The sequence below is a fragment of the Aythya ferina genome, assembly GCF_964211825.1.
Source record: "Aythya ferina genome assembly, chromosome: 4".
NCBI classification, from domain to species: domain Eukaryota; kingdom Metazoa; phylum Chordata; class Aves; order Anseriformes; family Anatidae; genus Aythya; species Aythya ferina.
The window spans coordinates 45,392,008-45,408,337 of NC_140300.1; the positions used below are offsets into that span (position 1 = coordinate 45,392,008).

General features: G+C 43.4%; 1 protein-coding gene across 6 annotated transcripts in view; it reads left to right on the forward strand.

Annotated features, from left to right (window-relative positions):
- TMEM131L (transmembrane 131 like) overlaps window positions 1–8,044 on the forward strand; it is a 77,652-nt gene extending 69,608 nt beyond the window's left edge. For 4 of the 6 annotated variants that reach the window (XM_084518480.1, XM_084518481.1, XM_084518483.1 and 1 more), the window contains 6 exons: window positions 1,061–1,139; window positions 2,197–2,282; window positions 3,596–3,716; window positions 5,086–5,174; window positions 6,009–6,151; window positions 7,632–8,044. In XM_084518480.1, coding sequence (XP_084374606.1) covers window positions 1,061–1,139; window positions 2,197–2,282; window positions 3,596–3,716; window positions 5,086–5,174; window positions 6,009–6,151; window positions 7,632–7,910 — 797 coding nt within the window. In that variant the 3' untranslated portion in view covers window positions 7,911–8,044. Of the gene's footprint in view, window positions 1–1,025; window positions 1,140–2,196; window positions 2,283–3,595; window positions 3,717–5,085; window positions 5,175–6,008; window positions 6,152–7,631 lie in introns of those variants that run through there. The other 2 variants (XM_084518482.1, XM_084518485.1) reach the window with 2 other exon arrangements.
- The last annotated feature ends 8,286 nt before the right edge of the window (window positions 8,045–16,330 follow it).

The window sequence follows — 16,330 nt, forward strand, 5'->3', positions numbered from 1 at the left end:
CACCTCTGCACAATAGTGGGGAGAGTTTGTCTTCCTTCTGAATGGGAAGGGCTTCCACAGCATGGAGTATGTAGCTTGCCTTTTATAGGAGAAAATATCTCTCAGAAACAGTAGGACAGATGCTTGGTATTGGGGGAGGGAAGTATCACAGGTTTTGTGGAGATGAGGATGAGCTGTCCAGGCTACAGAGAGTATCAGAACAATACAGAGGAGGTGTCCTCTGCACTGAGGAGCTGCCCAATTAGTTTCCATGGAACTGAGAGTGACTAGTCAAAGCAATTTATGTCTTTGACTTCGTTACATCACATCAATCTCATAAAAATGCAATCTTCTTGTTAGAGCTATTTAAGAAAGTTCACAAATGAGAAACGTGTGAAAGCAGTTCAGAACGAATCTCAGGGTGCTGGGATTGGATAGGCATATTTGAAGTAGAAGTAGCCAGGAGGCCTGAGCCACTTCATGGGGCGTGAGAAGTGGCAACTATGGTTCATCACTGCATCTTTTTGAACGCCTGAATACCATTTACGTAGTTGGAAGTCCAAAATTCTGTCACTGCCATTGCTAGCCAGATTGCTGTAGTGATAGAAGTAGATTTAAAATGCTGAAGTGACACAAGTAAAAATCACTTTGAGTACCTGAAAGAAGTTATTTTGAATAATCTTAAAAATGAGCATACATTTTTATGTATATTTGTGTGTGTAGAAAATTTCAAAACCTGACGTTATGAAGTTTCTATTTGATGGGTCTCAACCTGTGATGCAATGGATAATGATTTGTGGGCAATACTTTCAAATTGTATTGCCTCTTAAAAGTCATTCCAAATACAAAATGAATATGATAGTAACAAGGAATCTATCCATTAAAATTAAGTGTGGTAATCACTTATAAGTCACAAAATACGCTTAAGACCCTGGGGAAATAGCACACTTTGCAGCTAGTGATACTCCAGTCTGAAAGAAAAACTGGTTAAAACCATTGAGTTCATCTGTGTGAATGAATATTCTGTGCATACTTCTTTTTTTTAGGATCTTTGATTTTTCACAGTCATTCTTTTCTTTAGGAGAGAATATTTCACAAAATGATTTTCCATCTGAAACTCCTATCACTTTAAATCTGTCTCATAACATCTGCAATACCAGGTAAAAAATAAATAAATTTGAATCTACACCTGTAAGACATTAAAGAAACTCCATCAACTTGAAAACTTGTCTCATTTTGATGAATCATACCTATCTGTTGTCTTACTATATTTTGTGATCCTCTAATTGGACTTTCTATTTGAAAAAGAAGAATCTTCTTCAGTATGTGAGAAGATCTATACAATTGTGACAGAAAATGGATTGTGCTGGGGTAATATGATAAATACTTCCAAATGTAAAATGAAATTGGGGGAAAAAAGGAAGTGATTTTTTCCCCTCTAATTTATTCCAGATCTTAGCAACTTACTGCATTTCCTTTGGCACTTAGTTTTATTAAAGTAATAATTGTTTAAAAAAAAAAATGGAAGTGAGACTTTCAAGTTGATGTTATTCTTTTAATGAAAATAATGTTCTAGGATATACAGCATGAAAATTGATTTCCCCCTACCCCACATTCCTTTCTACTTCTTTGCTGTTGTAGAGATAGCATCTACAGTTTTTATTACTATGAATCCTCGCTTCACTTCTCATTCATGACTGTCTGTTTTCACTAGCAGAAATAATTTAATCCTTTTCCTCTGGGATTCTGGTTCTTAAAAATGCCTTTCCACTCACATTAACTAGTTTCTTTGGCATTCAGTGAATACAAAATCGGTGTTCATATGTGTCTGTGTGTCTTCATGCACATAAAAGTAAACTTGTCTGAAAGTTGTTGGGAGCATTGAAACATCATGTGAGATCCTACTCATCTTAATGGAATATAGCTTTGTTTCGGATTTCAAGAGGAGAGGTGTTGAATTAAGTTGCAATAGGTTGGATAACAAACCTGGGATAATTAAGATGTATTTGTTTTGTGTGTGTAATTAGTAGATGGCTTTCAATTTTGAAAAATTGCTCAGTGGTAATTTAAGGAAAATCAGGAAAGAAGTTGGGAAAGCAATAGCAACTATGATATTCACCAGAATATTTTTACATTTTTGTATCTTTCCTGTGAAGTACTTTGGATTATTAAACATGAGTGCCTTGATTTAAGAAATGAAATTTTCTTTTCATTTAGCAGAGACATGAACAGCATTCCCCAGTATCCTGAAACCTTATGTCCCAATTTCACTGACATAGCTGCAGATCCTGACAAGAACAAAGGTCAGTTACTTAATTAGCAACTTAAGCTGGCTTTGCACACTATTTGTCAAGCAGTTTCAATGATGTTGCTAATAACCCATGTAAACACAAAATTCATAGAGATGTTGTTAGAATTTGAATGACTTCTAAGCAAGTTAAGATCAAAGTTAGCAAACAGTCTTACAGCTTTGATGTTCTTTTGAATCTTCTCTGTGTTAAGACAGCATTTAGCTTTCAGCTTATGTTTTAGGTATTCTTTGTTTTTTCTTCTCTTGCTTTGCATAGGTTTATGTCTAAAAGTAATGTGGTTGGGAGATAACACTGATCCTTACGTTAAAATGAAGTTCAGCATCAAAGCGAATTTGACCATTTTTCTCTCCAAATGTCCACAATAAGGACTTGCCCTTTTTGAAAGGAATAACGAAGAAGGACTGGATCAGGCTTTTAAAACTCTGAGTTTTTATTGTTTCTGTTTTATTTGTATTCAATTCTGACCTGTTCACTGGAGTTCATAACAGCAAAAGGCTCTACATGGTGAGGTGGAGTTTGAAAACTGTTTAAAACACACAGCTCTTTAAGCAGCAGAGCCGTCTGCCTGCAGCTGTGCCTTTTGCTGTAGGATTAACATGTCTGGCAAGGTACAAAGGCTGATTAAGCTTCTGTGGTGTAGATATTACGAATTGCTGTCATGTGAAATAATGAAATTGAGCTAACTTTGCAACCATTGTCTCATAAAGACTGTTAATTTGGATCTTTTTCCTTTATCCAGCTATGTTTTCATAGTTGATAGGAACAACATGTCTTTGGGCAGTTAGGTGTTCAGACTGTAGAGAGCACCACGGTGAATATGTGCTCTACAGGCTAAATGCAGCCATAGCAAGTTCACCTAATGTTCGTTCATGGATAGCTCTGGCAGCACTGCCCATACATTAAAAACCTGAATGTTCCTGCTGCATTTATGTGGCTGTACTTCAGACCTGGTTACCGAATGAAGGGTGGGGGCAAAAGAGAGGCTGGTGGGGATCATGTCCCCAGATCATGTGGAAGGGCGCTGTGTTGCCACCGATGATCAATGACTTGAGAATTCTTCACAGGAGTTTCTTGCCCTGCTTTGTGGAATTTCAAATTCTTGGTTCAGGTCCTTTTTTTTTTTTTTTTTTAACAAATAGAAATTTTGAGCTTTGTTTAAAAATTGGCCTTTTCACATAAATAGGTTCATTGGCATCGCTGGATTATCTTTCACATGGATCTGAATATCACGAATGACATTTGATTCTCAGAGCTTATGCAAGCTTCCTTCCTGTTTTCCATTTCGTTCCTGCTCCCCTGTTTAGGTCTTTACCCAGCAGGAGACTTGTGGCCTGCCCAGCCAGTCTGCCTGACAAACAGCCTAAACTACAACCTTGAGAATAATATACCATGTATGATCCAAGAAACACCCTCGGTCCACAACAGGCAAGTTATGTCTCATGTCAACAGTATGGCTAACACTTTGTTCAGGTTTCTGTGATACAGAGCACTGCACTTAAGCCTACTTCATAATATTTGTAAGGCAGATGATAGAAGCAACAGCACAAATTTGATTTTAACTATCTCCTGTTTTTTTATACTTTCCATTAGTACATCATGATTAATTTTGCTCAGACAAATTCACTGGTGTTCCTATTCGTGTGTAGATATTCCAGAACTTCTATTCAAATTTAATTAAATACTTGCTGGAAAATTTTTAATTTCTTCCAGTTCTTTTGCATGACCAGGCAGAGGGCCTGCCTTTTAGGTTTGCTTTCCTCTTGCTAAACACATGGCTTCTGTATATCAGAGGGAATGTTATGCAGTATGTACTTGTGTTATATGGCATAAACAGACATTGTTAAATAAAATAAAATAGCCCAGTGTGAAGATGGTATATGAAAAAAAGTTGGTTGGGCTATTTGATCAGGCTCTGTGTAGATTTGAGTCAATTTTCGTACAGCAGTGAACTTGAGTCCTTCTTGTACTAGAGACTTTCTGCACTGTAAATTTTACTAATGCGAAATTCACGACAAACTAGGGAGAAGAAATACTCTGGCAGTGCAGTGCTGTCAGTTCTTCAGGTCATGTCCTGTCATCCAAAACGACAGAGTGGTAACACAGAAATCCCCAAGTGACGATCTTGTGTTTCTAACCAGGCTGCTAACCTCAACTGTAAACTGGTGTGTCAACAAACCGCAGTCCTGATGATTTGGAATAATGGCCAGCAGTCTGTCTGGCTCTAAGTCAGATCTTTAAGAATTGCTCTTGAAAGACTTATTGAAATACTTGAATTATTTTAATGAAAATAAGTATAATCCTTTCACTAAGCATGTGTAGTTTAGGAAACGTTGCTGAACAAGGCTCTCATGCTTGTGGTGGGGACAGGAGAAATGCCCATATTGAGTGCTATTCATAGAAATGCTAGAGAATGCATTACGTTTCCTCTTATTTCAAATCACTTCACTTTCTATCTACTACTCTTGTGGTTGTTGAAAAGAAATAGAATTACTTTCTTTTTCTGGAGGAAGAAGTTGAGCCCCACTAGGTGTTGCAGAACTCTGGTAGCTGTCATTGCAAATTGTTCATCCTCCTGGGAGGGAAAAAGAGCTCAGCAAGATAATCGCTCTGATTACATACTGGCAGAGAGTGGTTACTGGCAGGATTTGTATGGCAAGTGGAATGTGAAAAGCCTAATCATGAGTTACAGGCATTTTACACCCAACAGCTTTACAGTAAATAAGTATGTCTAAATAATTTTCAGAAGTTCTGCAAACTGCTTCTAACAGCAGATTTTTCCTTTTTCTCGGGACAGCTTCATTGACTGGAACGCAACTTGTGACAGCCAGTTTTCCAACATGTATTGTCCATTAGAGATGAACGAATATGGTGCTTTCCCAGAAGGTGAGATGAAGTAAAAATGAAGTTATCACTGAGCATATTTTCTCTCTGTTCTTTGAAACAAAAAAGAGTTTGTCTATAAGCATTTGGACATTCATTGCTTGACCAAACGTTGCACTTTCCAGCTGACCGGGTGCTCTATCGAAAAAAAAGCACAATCTGTGTGTGGTAGATGAGAACATTGATCTTTGTATAGACATTTTAAGCCTGAAAATCCAGCATACAGTCCTTACTCTGAGACAGAATAGAGAGAAGTGCTTGTGACCGCAATATTACACAATTCTTTTTGCACAATTTTCTTTGTTTCTCTTCTGGCAGGCTTCTGCCTTCCAGTGTGTGAAACAGAAGGCCTCTTGTGACCAATTACCTTTCCAGGCTAGAGTTTCTTGGCTTGGGATGCATACTGGCAAGAACCTAAAATTCTTTAGCATTACCTAAGCAATAATTAAAAGTCAAGCTACAGTATCACAGGCAGCACGGTGTTCCCTCGGGTGCTTAGCGCTGAGGCCTGTTGGCAGTGAAGCCAGGGTAGGCTCTGCCATGCACGTTCTGCAGCTAATAAAGGCTCCTTTCTCCATTAAAGAGATTGCCTACTCTTTACCCCGTCTTCCTGATAGCAATTTGTTAGTGGGTGCCTGGTACAAAATGGTAGCCTTGTTAACAGAAGTTGTTACGCTTCGCTGCTGCATTGCCTGGAAGCTGCCTTAAGTCACCAAAAGCTTAGGTTGGTTCCAGCATGTCTCGCTCCAAGAAGATTCAGCATTCCTCCACAGAAACGTTAGCAGTGTTTACATTGCAAAAGCCTTATTTTGTCTTCCTCGTTTTTATAAACTGTAGAAAACATGAACTACCCCAGTGGCTTCCCAGGTACGGCCGCAGTGCAGAACACAGCCTTCATTGACCAGAGCTGCCCCTCCACCTGGAATGCGCCTCCCAACATGCCGCCCGCCTGGGAGCCCGCCAGTTATGTCAACTCCACGGTGAGTATTGTCACTGCCAGGCTGTCTCTGTGTGCACCTCTTCAAAAACCTTCTCAGTGCATGCCCGTCTGTCCCTTACCTATCGCTTGCATGTTCCTCGTGATTCCTTCAAGTAGCCTGATGTACGTGTTTGGTGCTGGTGTTGGTAGCACGGCTTTTTCCCACTTGCTGGTCAGGGTTGTTACTCAGCTTTGTCTATTAAATGGCAAGATAGATCACTTTTTTTTTGCCTGAAAATTGATGCAAATCATTTTACATATGGAAAAACATTTTGGACTTATGTAGTCTACCGAGACTTTTCCCTATCAAAATCAACCTTTCCAGATGAGGATAAAATACAAAAAGTGCTGACAGCAAAACCCAGAGAGATTTGAAAATGGTGGGGCTGAATGGACAGCTGCTCTCAGTGACTTTGACAGTCTTTTTTTGCTAGGAAATCCAAGTGATTTAAGCTGGATTTGTGCAGATTTCTGAATGCTGACTTTGACCTGTTACGCTCTGGACTAGCCATGCTTATGTCATCCCATAGTGCAATGTATGGCTGACTTCAGTTCAAGGTGGTCTTTAATTGCAACCACCTTCTCTTCTGCTCATATTTCTTATATATTAGAAGAAAAAACTGTACTTACAGTATGCTTGTTTTGAAGAAAACTAAGCAAATAAAGCAAGAAATATTTCTAACTGCAAAAATGAAAATTCACCTATATTTAAAAAGTGGCAAAACTGGTAGAATTCTGTTTCCTGAAATAAATGTAACTTTATGCCATATTTTATTCAAGAATGCCAGGAAATACAGAAGGTAGAGATTGGAAAATACATTAGATAATTCAGCTCATTTCCCTGTTGAGCTTTTCCCCACAATACTTTTCAGTGTTTCATTCAGTTTTAAAAGTCCCAAGACTTCCATGACCTTCTCCAAGAGACTTCCTCACAGGCTAACACATCTTGCTCTCCAGGAGGTTCTTTATAAGCTTTCAAATTTTTTCTGACTGAATTCCCTGGCTCCCAGTTATATTCTCTTTTCCATGCTGAATATCCCTTTTTGCTTCTGGTGTGCATAATCTTTCAGTACTGACACATACTTCAACCCTTTAACTTTCTTTCCTTAGTTGTCCTTCTCTTTTAATTTTAACTCCTGAACCCATGCATGGCGCTCTTCACGTGTCGTCTGTTTATTCCTTGTATTTCTTAACAACCCAACCAGAACTGAGCATTGTATTCCTGTTACAATGATATTGGTGCCATGTAGAGAGCAGCTCATGCGGATTCATTTCATGAAGTGCCTTTCCATATGCACGCTAATGCTGCTGCAATCTTTTGGGCAACCATATTGCTTTGCAAACTTGTGTAATTTTCTGCTTGTGTGTTGCCCAAGTTCTCTGCCTAAGTGCTGATTCCTCCCATTCAGTACATTTCCATCCATTCTTTGGCAAACAGGCCATTTTGCAGTTTCCCATGATGATTTTATCTTTCTCTACAGCCCTACCTCTCGAGCACCCGAAGCTTGTCTCCAATGTCTGGACTTTTTGGTTCCATCTGGGCACCTCAGAGCGATGTTTATGAAAGCTGCTGTCCTGTTAGTGCCACAACCCAGCACTCAACCCATGTTGAGAACCAGGCAGTTATGTGTAAGCAGGAATACTATCCAAGGTTTAACCCGTTCCGTGCCTACATGAACTTGGACATATGGACTACAGCAGCCAACCGAAATGCAAATTTCCCACTTTCAAGGGACTCGGGTTACTGTGGAAATGTGTGAAAGGAATTTGATTTCAAAATGTGAATAAAGATGCTTGCAATTTTGATTACTAGAGTAAGCTGGTTGTTGAATAGATTACAATGTTGGTGGATATTTTGGCACTTTTATATTGAAAATAAATTTTTTTTACTGAAGTCTGAGCATTCAGTGCATTTTGAGAAGCAAAACATTCAGGACACTGTTATTGTCAGGTGAAGGCTATAAATTTAAACCCCAAAATTTTTCAAGAAAAAAGTGTTAGGTTCTTAGAAGTATCCATGACCACATACTGCACGTGTTTCTTCTGGAGTTTGCATTTTGTGGTATAAACTAGGTGTGTTTTAGCATTTGTAGGTGCATAATTACACCTGTAAATAATTGCATCTATGCCAAACTAACACTAGGGACCTGTTGATGCAAATCAGATATTTTCCATGTGGTGCCACTCTTATTGCTGACATAATTCTTTGTGGGTGTAAACTTCTGGCAGTAAAAAAGAAAAATAATGGCTGAACTGTGGCTTGCTTATCTGGCTTCAAAATGCAAACCATCAGTCGGACGATATTACACTTGTGCAGTGTGGGTGGGTGGGCACTTCTTTCAGGAGCTTTCCTTGCTAGTGACTCCTGATACCTTGCATTTGGATTTCTAGCCTTCATGTTGCAATAGCGTTTCCAGTGCACTTAATTGCCCTTGTTTAAAATGCTTGTGCTTGAATTGGAACAAACCTTCCGTTGAGGGTGGAGTTCACACCACTCTCCAAACCAGAACAGCATTGTGTTAATTCATATTATGGGACCAAATCTTTGGGAAAGGCAACCAAGGAAGGGCTGTGACCCTGTTCAGGGCTGAATCTTTCCATCGTGCAAACTGTCTCTGCTGCCCATCCCCACAGAGCTTTTTGTTTTGGCATTGCAGGCTGTGGCTGGGTGTCTTCACTCTTCAGGTGTCAAAGAAAGGGGACAGCAGGGGGATTGTGGCATGTCCTCTGCAAGAGGGCTTGTTAAGTCTGGAGAAAGAGAGACCAAAGGGGCATCCAGCAGCAGCCTCTCCCCGCTGCTTGAAGGAGAGTTAGGAAGAGGACAGAAGCAGAGCCTGTGTGGTGGCTGCAGGCTTGGCAGCAACAGTCAAAGATTGCAGCTTGGGAGGCTCAGGTGGAGCAGGAGGAGGACGGGTTGTCCCGAGGAGTGAGTACATCTCAGAGGTGGTCGCAGCATTGCCTGCTCTAGTGGCAGTGACAGTCCTGCTCCATGTGGGAGGTGAGACCACTGGGGTCTGACAGCTGTTCTGAGGAGTTTGACAACTTCAGCAAGTTCTTGACTCTTTGCTGTTTCACCTGTTTTCCTCTTGCCCTTTGAACTCAGCCTGACAGGCAGACAAGCGTTATTAGACAACAAAATGCTGAAGTGCTCATGTTTGTTTTTATTTGAAGGTAGAGCAGCCAAGGCACTGTGAAATAGCTGATAAACCTGCATGCAAGGCTCCTCAGCAACCTGAGAGCCCACACGGTTCTGGCTCTGCCAGTCACATCATGCTGAGCTATCGGAGCAGCTCCTCTGACATGCTCATGTTGGTCAGAAGATTTTGAAAGGGTGGTTGGGTGGCTTTTTAGGAAGCTGCTGCATTTAACTGCTCTGGCTGCTTATGTGGAAGGAGCTTCTAAGCCTTTCTTTGGTTTCAGTGTCAGAAAAGTGAGATCCTCACTGAATGCTTTTCAAAACTGTGGGTGTTTTAATGACTTTATCAGGAAATAGCACTAAGAGTCTTTGGCCACTTTCCATGATGTGTCTTGCTGGATGGGACTCTGTGACTATGGAGTTTAATAGTAATTGCTTGCGATTCTGAAGGAAAGTTCACATATTCATACGAACTTTGATGCTCCTGAACCAGTGCAAAGCCATGAGAAGGAGGCATAACCACAGATATGTTTTCTCTGCACCTATTGCCCATGGCAGGAGACTTCGGGAGGAATTGAGCGGGAGTGCATACACAATAAACATGGGGAAAAAAATCAATTGATCATTTGGTTTGAAATGCAATGAAGTTCTTTATTCCCTGGATAATGTTGCTCGTTTTATTGTATGCCCATTGAGTTTTGGAGGTGCAAAGGCAATGGAAAGAACACAGGATGCTCAGAGCTGCCATTGGTTAGCATACCCAATTTGTTCTGTTAGCTTCATCATTTTAATGGCATCTGTATGTTGCCTGCACTGAAGTGAAGCTTTTTTCCTCAAGCACCAGTACAAGGAGATGCTTTTCTTACATTTGCAACAAACTGTAACACCAACAAAACCCCCCCACAGAGTTCTGATCAGCACCGAGTTCTTGTTCTAAGCAGCGTGTTATGTTCCAGGCTGAATAAATTGCTGAGAGAGAGAACAAACACAATAATCCAAGCAAAGACACTGGAGAGTTCAGGGAGAACAACAAAAATTAGAAATGTTTGGAAAAGAGCTCTATGAAAAACTCTGTTAGAGTGGTTAAAGTGCCAGCAACAGACAAGGGAAATGAGCCACAAACAACTTGAGAAATACTGCTGAGAAAGAAAACAATCATTCTCTTTAATCAAACCAGAACAGATCAAGAAGTAATTCCCCCAGGAGCTGGGTAGTATTAGGCAAAGTATCTCATATAACTTTTCATAACAATAACAAAGGAATGTAACAGGCTCATTAAGGTTACCAGGAATAATTGCTGCCATCAGGAGACATCTATAGCTTAATGAGTAATCCACGGCATACAAGCGGATTTGGGCTCAATTAAAAATCATCTTTCCCCTACAGTAAAGGGGAAGATGAAATAATAAATTCCACTACAAATTTCTTTGTACCAAAATTACTGTAATTCTACTAGAGTAGAACTGGAGAGGCTGCTTAAATGGATAGCTATAAAGACATCTAATTGTCTTGAGCAAAATAATTTCTAATTTATTGCCTTGTGCCAGGAATTCTTTTTAGCAGGGTCTTGAGTTTTGCCAATGTCTGTGAAACTGTTACCATTTTTCTGAGACTCTTCTGTGAAAGTTCTCAGTAAACTGAAGAAACACTTCAGTTTGCAAAGGGAAAAACAAGAATCATGGTATAAAAGAGTATCTTGCACAGTTCACTAGTGTGCTTGGTTATGGAGGGAGGGGGGAAATCAGGGGCAGTTACAAGCTTTCAGTGTGGATTTCTATCCTGCTGTGAATGCTACATAAACTCAGGATGTTCATCGTTTTCCCAAGAAGAGACTTGGAGAAGCACCAGCCACACCTGCTCCCTCTCCAGGCAGCCTTGTGGCTTCATGGACGCGCACTGGGGACTGGAGGTACTGAGGCTGAAGTTACTGCTGTCCTTGATTTGTGCCAGGCGTCTTGGCCAAGTCTGCCTAGTTTGTCCCCGGTTTCCATCCTGGATCCAGGGAATACTCTTGGCGCATTTCGTGAAGGTTTATAGGTACTGTGAGAGACGGTGAGTGTCTGTTCAGCTGTCCTAGCCCGTCCTGCAGGATTGGTGAGACCTGCACAGCGTTGGGCTGGAGAGCTGAGGGAAGAGGAGCATGCAGTGCTCCCCAGGACCCTGCCGGTAAGTGGGGCTGGCCCCACCGGGCTTGCCTCCTGCGGGGAGGGACCCGGACGGGCCAGGCTGGTCTTTGCGGTGGCGGATGGGGTGTTGCTTTCCAGCATTTGCTCTTTTCACTTCCAGTTTCGGGCAACGCCCGTTGCTTGTGCTTGTCCCTGAGTCACCCTGTTTGCCCTCTCCACATGCTTTCTTTGCTGTAAGCTCTTTGTGGGACAGGTGCAGGGTGGCATGTCCTCGTCACCACAGCCACGTTCTGGTAGCACCTTTGCTTCCTCTGCCCCATCCCGTTGTTGGGTCAGCCTCCCTGCATTTGGCAAGGCTTACTGTGTGCTCTCCACAGCACCTTTGGTGGGCTGAGCGTCCCCAGGGCTGCTGGGCTGGTGTCACCAGCAGCTCTGCCCACTCAGCATGGCTGCAGGGGGCTGGGCTCGCTCGCCTGGCCTGGTGGAGGTGGGTGTCCCAGCAGGCCCGAGCGTTTCTGGCAGCAGTTGCCCATTTCTGCTGTGGTGGGCGAGAGGCCTGGCACTGTTCCCCATCTCCTCGAGCTGGGGGATATGGAGTAGCACGGGGGAGGATTTCTTGTCCCAGCCCTACAAAGAGGTGTTGCAACTGAGGTCCTGGGAGCTTGCACCCACTGCTGTGGTCGTCACTAGAGGCACTGACCCAGGCGCTCCCCTGCTGATGCTCATCCCTTCATCCCTGGGGTGGCTTTCCCTGCAGAAGTCTCCTCTCTCTCCGTGCCTCCCCAACAAAAAAGCCTCCCTTGTCACTGTGCCTCACACACCATGTGGCTCACTTTTTCCACGGCCTCTGCTTTGCTTCATTTCTTTCCGGTCACTTAAACCGCAGCGGCCCAAGCCCTCAAACCCTTTTGAATTTTGGGGTGGCTGTGGAGGGTGGCAACAGTACCAGGGTGGTACTGCTGGGCTGCGTGCCTCTGGAGCTTTTGTTCAGGACTGCTGCTCGCAGGCTGGTGGTGGCCTGGGTGAGCAGGGACTGTGCCAACCCCAGCCACAGCGCTCCCCAGCCCACAAACCAGTGCTGGGTGAGCCAGTGACCAAGCTGCTTGTCCAGCACAAGCCGGACATTTAATTGCCTCCAGCCACTCTACCAGGAGGCAGGCCTGGCTCGCAGCCGAGCCTGTACACGTGTGTATGCACCTCCTGAGGTGCCTTGTCTCGGGGAGTGACCGCAGAGCTGCTCCTCAGCAAACCCAGCACCCATGCGGTGGTTTCGGGACGGCGCTGCTCCGTCCCCCAGACCCGGCCTGTGGTGTGACGGGCTCAGCCAGACCTTGCTCCTCAAACCGCGCTGGCAAAATGCTTGGTTTGCTGGGAGCGGGTTGTTTGGTTTTAATTTTGACTGAATGTACAGTTTGTGGAGGGAAGTCAGCGCTTTCACACGTCCTCCGTAGCACAGATGTGCGGGAAGCCTGTACACTGGACTCGCTACGGCTTCCAGAAGCGGCTACGTGGAAGGGAGGTGGTTGCCTCCGCGGCATCCGGGGGAAGCAGGATGCGCTGGGTTGGGGCTGTCTCGAAACTAGAAACACAACTTTCTTCTCGTGCAGGACGGTGTGTTGGGTGTTGTAGCGAGGCCATCAACACCCCACGAGGCCTGCTGGGGTTTCTGGTTCTGATTTTAGTGAGAGGCGGGTTTCACTTCATTCATACGGCATGGCCTTGTTAAAGTCAAGGTGTTGTGCAGTGCCACACGTGCAACACCAGAGCATGCAAGCCAGATGTCAAAATTGATAAAGAAACCCCGCAGAAGCAACAGAAAACACGGTAACCTTTCCATCACACTCCTCAGATGACACTGAGAGCGTGGCCGTGGGAGCATATTGCTCATTTCTTGGCTGCGCTTGCAGGGACAAAGCAGGGTGATGGCAGCGCCTGTGAGCAAATGGAAAATGATCTCATTGCTGCCCTGTGCACCCTGCAGCAGGGAAGCCCTTATCTCCTCTCTGCTCTCCTCAGGGCTGTGACCCATGGTGTGCTGCACCTGTCACCCCTTCTCATCAGCTAAGGACATTACGCCTACATCTGCCTTTGGGCTCCCACTGCTAGTACTGCATTGAGGTCACGCACTCTCCAAATGACTCTGAATGCCAAGTTTCAGCGTTTTCTGGTCTGTATATCCTCATCATGCAATGAATGCTCTTTCTGGGGCTGAAAGAAACCAGACCATAGGCATCTTCTGCTTAACCAAGGCGCAATTGCCCAGCTCGGGCACTTCCCCAGCACCCTGCTGCACCGTCACTCTGGTGAGCACAAACATCGTTCAGTCACCTTCTCCTAGTATGTTGCTGTCACTTTCTTCCTCATAGCTGTCTTCCTCTTTGTAAGCTTGCAGAGCTTGCTTGCAGTTGTAGCCTTGAACATCGCATGTCTGCGTGGCCTGAACTTCCCATGGCTTTTGGGCTGGGGTGCTTCTGATGGCAATAGCAGTTTGGGACATGAATAAAGGACATGATGGTGGGCAGCCTGAACTAGCAGGGGCACGAGCCTTTCCTGCCTTCCCAAGCCTGAGGGATTTCTGCCTTCAGAGAGGTATTCGTAGGCAAAGTCCTGGGTTTCCTTTGTAATAGCTGAACTTCATGATGCAGGTTGATACCCTACAGCAACATGCAACTTGCAGCAGTTGCTGTGCTGTCGCAATTAGTAGTGTGCCAAGCCCTCAGCTCACACTGTCGCTAAGGAAAGGTATCTGTGTACCTGTGAGAGATGCCCTGAATGTTTGTTGGTTGAGAGGTTGTTGGTTTAATGGTGTTATTTCTTTTATTCCTGAGAAATGAAGCTTTATTTCCACTTGAAACATTTTTGATAATTTGTTGGTTTAATGACTAAAACTTGTTGCAAGTAACTGTGTATAAAAACATTTCAAAATTCATAAGGGAGAGGTACCAATATAACAAATCTGTTAATTCCTACGTACTGTTTTTCTCAGTGGAGTATAAATCTGTTTGCATCGCTGAGAGGGACTTGCACAAAGCTCAGTAAGCTGCAGGTTTGGGTTGGGTTGGAAGGATCTCATATGCCGTTTGCTCTAATAGAGGAGCCTGAAGCCTAACCAAGGTAGTGTTCTTGCTGATGAGCTGACTTGAGGGATGAGTGAAAGGCTCTTAGATGGCTTGCTGTCTGACTTTCTCCTTGCCTTCTCATTTTTGCAGTCCTTTGTTTGGATGGCCAGCCCCATCCACAAACCCGTCGAGCAGGAGCTCAGCTGTCTTGGCCAAAACATCACTGGTATTTCGTATGAGAGGGCTTGTTAGAGAAGTCCTTAGAGGCAGAGTATTTTATTCTATAAATAAAAATAGGAAACAGATGGCACCAGTTTCAAAAGTTAAGTGGTTTTTAACTAGTCCAGTAACTAATGTTCTTATATACCTACAAAAATATTACAGTTTTATCTTTGTAAAGATCAAAAGAAAAACTTTGAAGCACTTGCCAGGCACATACAGTCATGCATTTTAATAGATGACAGACCAAATGTATACATACAGTAATGGGACTGACATGGTGATTTCAAATTCCCCCATCTATTCCTGCAGTGAATAAAGCATAATGACTGCTCTGTTTTTTGTTTGTTTGCTTGTTGTTTGTTTGTTTGGTTGGTTTTTGTTTAATTACAACTACTGTGGACTCAGTGTTGCCTCAAAACATACTGAAGATATGAAAAGAAGAGAGGAAAAATCTGAAAGTTAGAGGTCTGAAAGAGCCTGATAATGATGTATTTCATGGTAGGAAGAGGGAGAGCCTGTAGATCTGTGTGTAGATCTACAGATATCAATCTGTAGATATCCTAGATATCTTAATTATATCACCATCCCTGTGTGTTTAGGGCAATCCACTTTATCACAGATATCTGTTTTAACTTCCAGAAGGTGATGGGGAGAAGTAAGACCTCAGGACACCTGGCTTAGTTTGGTACAAGTTGGCTCAGAGCTCGGCGTGGTCTCTTGGACAGGTTGTATTTATCATGTCTAAAGCTATCAAACCCACAGGAACTGCAGTGCTGCCCAGCAGCGGGTAGAAATGCTGTGTACCAGCTTCAGTAAACTCAGAAAGCGGCTTTCCAGCTGTACAACTTATTTTGAAAACAGTTTTTTGATTGTTCAACCTATTCTGAAGGCAGAAGAGGCTGTTTTTCCAAAGCATGTTGGAGCGCAGATATTTTAGAGCTATAGTTGAGCTAAATCTTGTTCTTACGAGCGATGCCGACTTTTATTAGTTTGTCTGCAAAACAGCTGCTTCTGTTTTCCACAAACATGTAACGTTAGTTTAAAGTCTGTCTCTTTCTGCAGATGGAGCCTCGTTGCTCTGCTCTTGAGGCCAAAGCCCACAATATCACAGGGGAATGCCGCTACATGCGCGATGACTCTTAACTCCAGCCATCTCACTGAAATACGGCCTTTCAGGACATGGGCTTCTGTTTGCCTGGTTTGTACATTGTGTGCGCGCTTGTTTGTTTATAAGGAGGCTAACCTTGTAGTTGGCTTGACTGAAATGCACATCTTTGGCAGTAGTTACATATACAGAGCATGGTTATGAAATCCCTGGACCTGCTGCTGGTGGTACCCTTCCTCTGCATTACCCCTTCTGAGGATGCTCAGGATACCTCAATGCTACTGGTGCCAGCCACCCCTGCCTGTGCCCTGTGGTTAAGCTTTCCCTTGTATCCATCTCCTCTACTCATCTTTTCTGCAAGGCTTACTCCAGTTCCCAGATCATGCCTTTTTGCCCTTCAGTAAACAGCCACAAGATGGGAAAGACTTTGGTGCTCTGAAGTTGCTCTATTTCATGCCAAGAATTGCAGGGAAAAGCCAGGATCGGAGGAGCGAGAAATCCCCAGGGATTTGGAAATCCCCGTGGGGTGGCT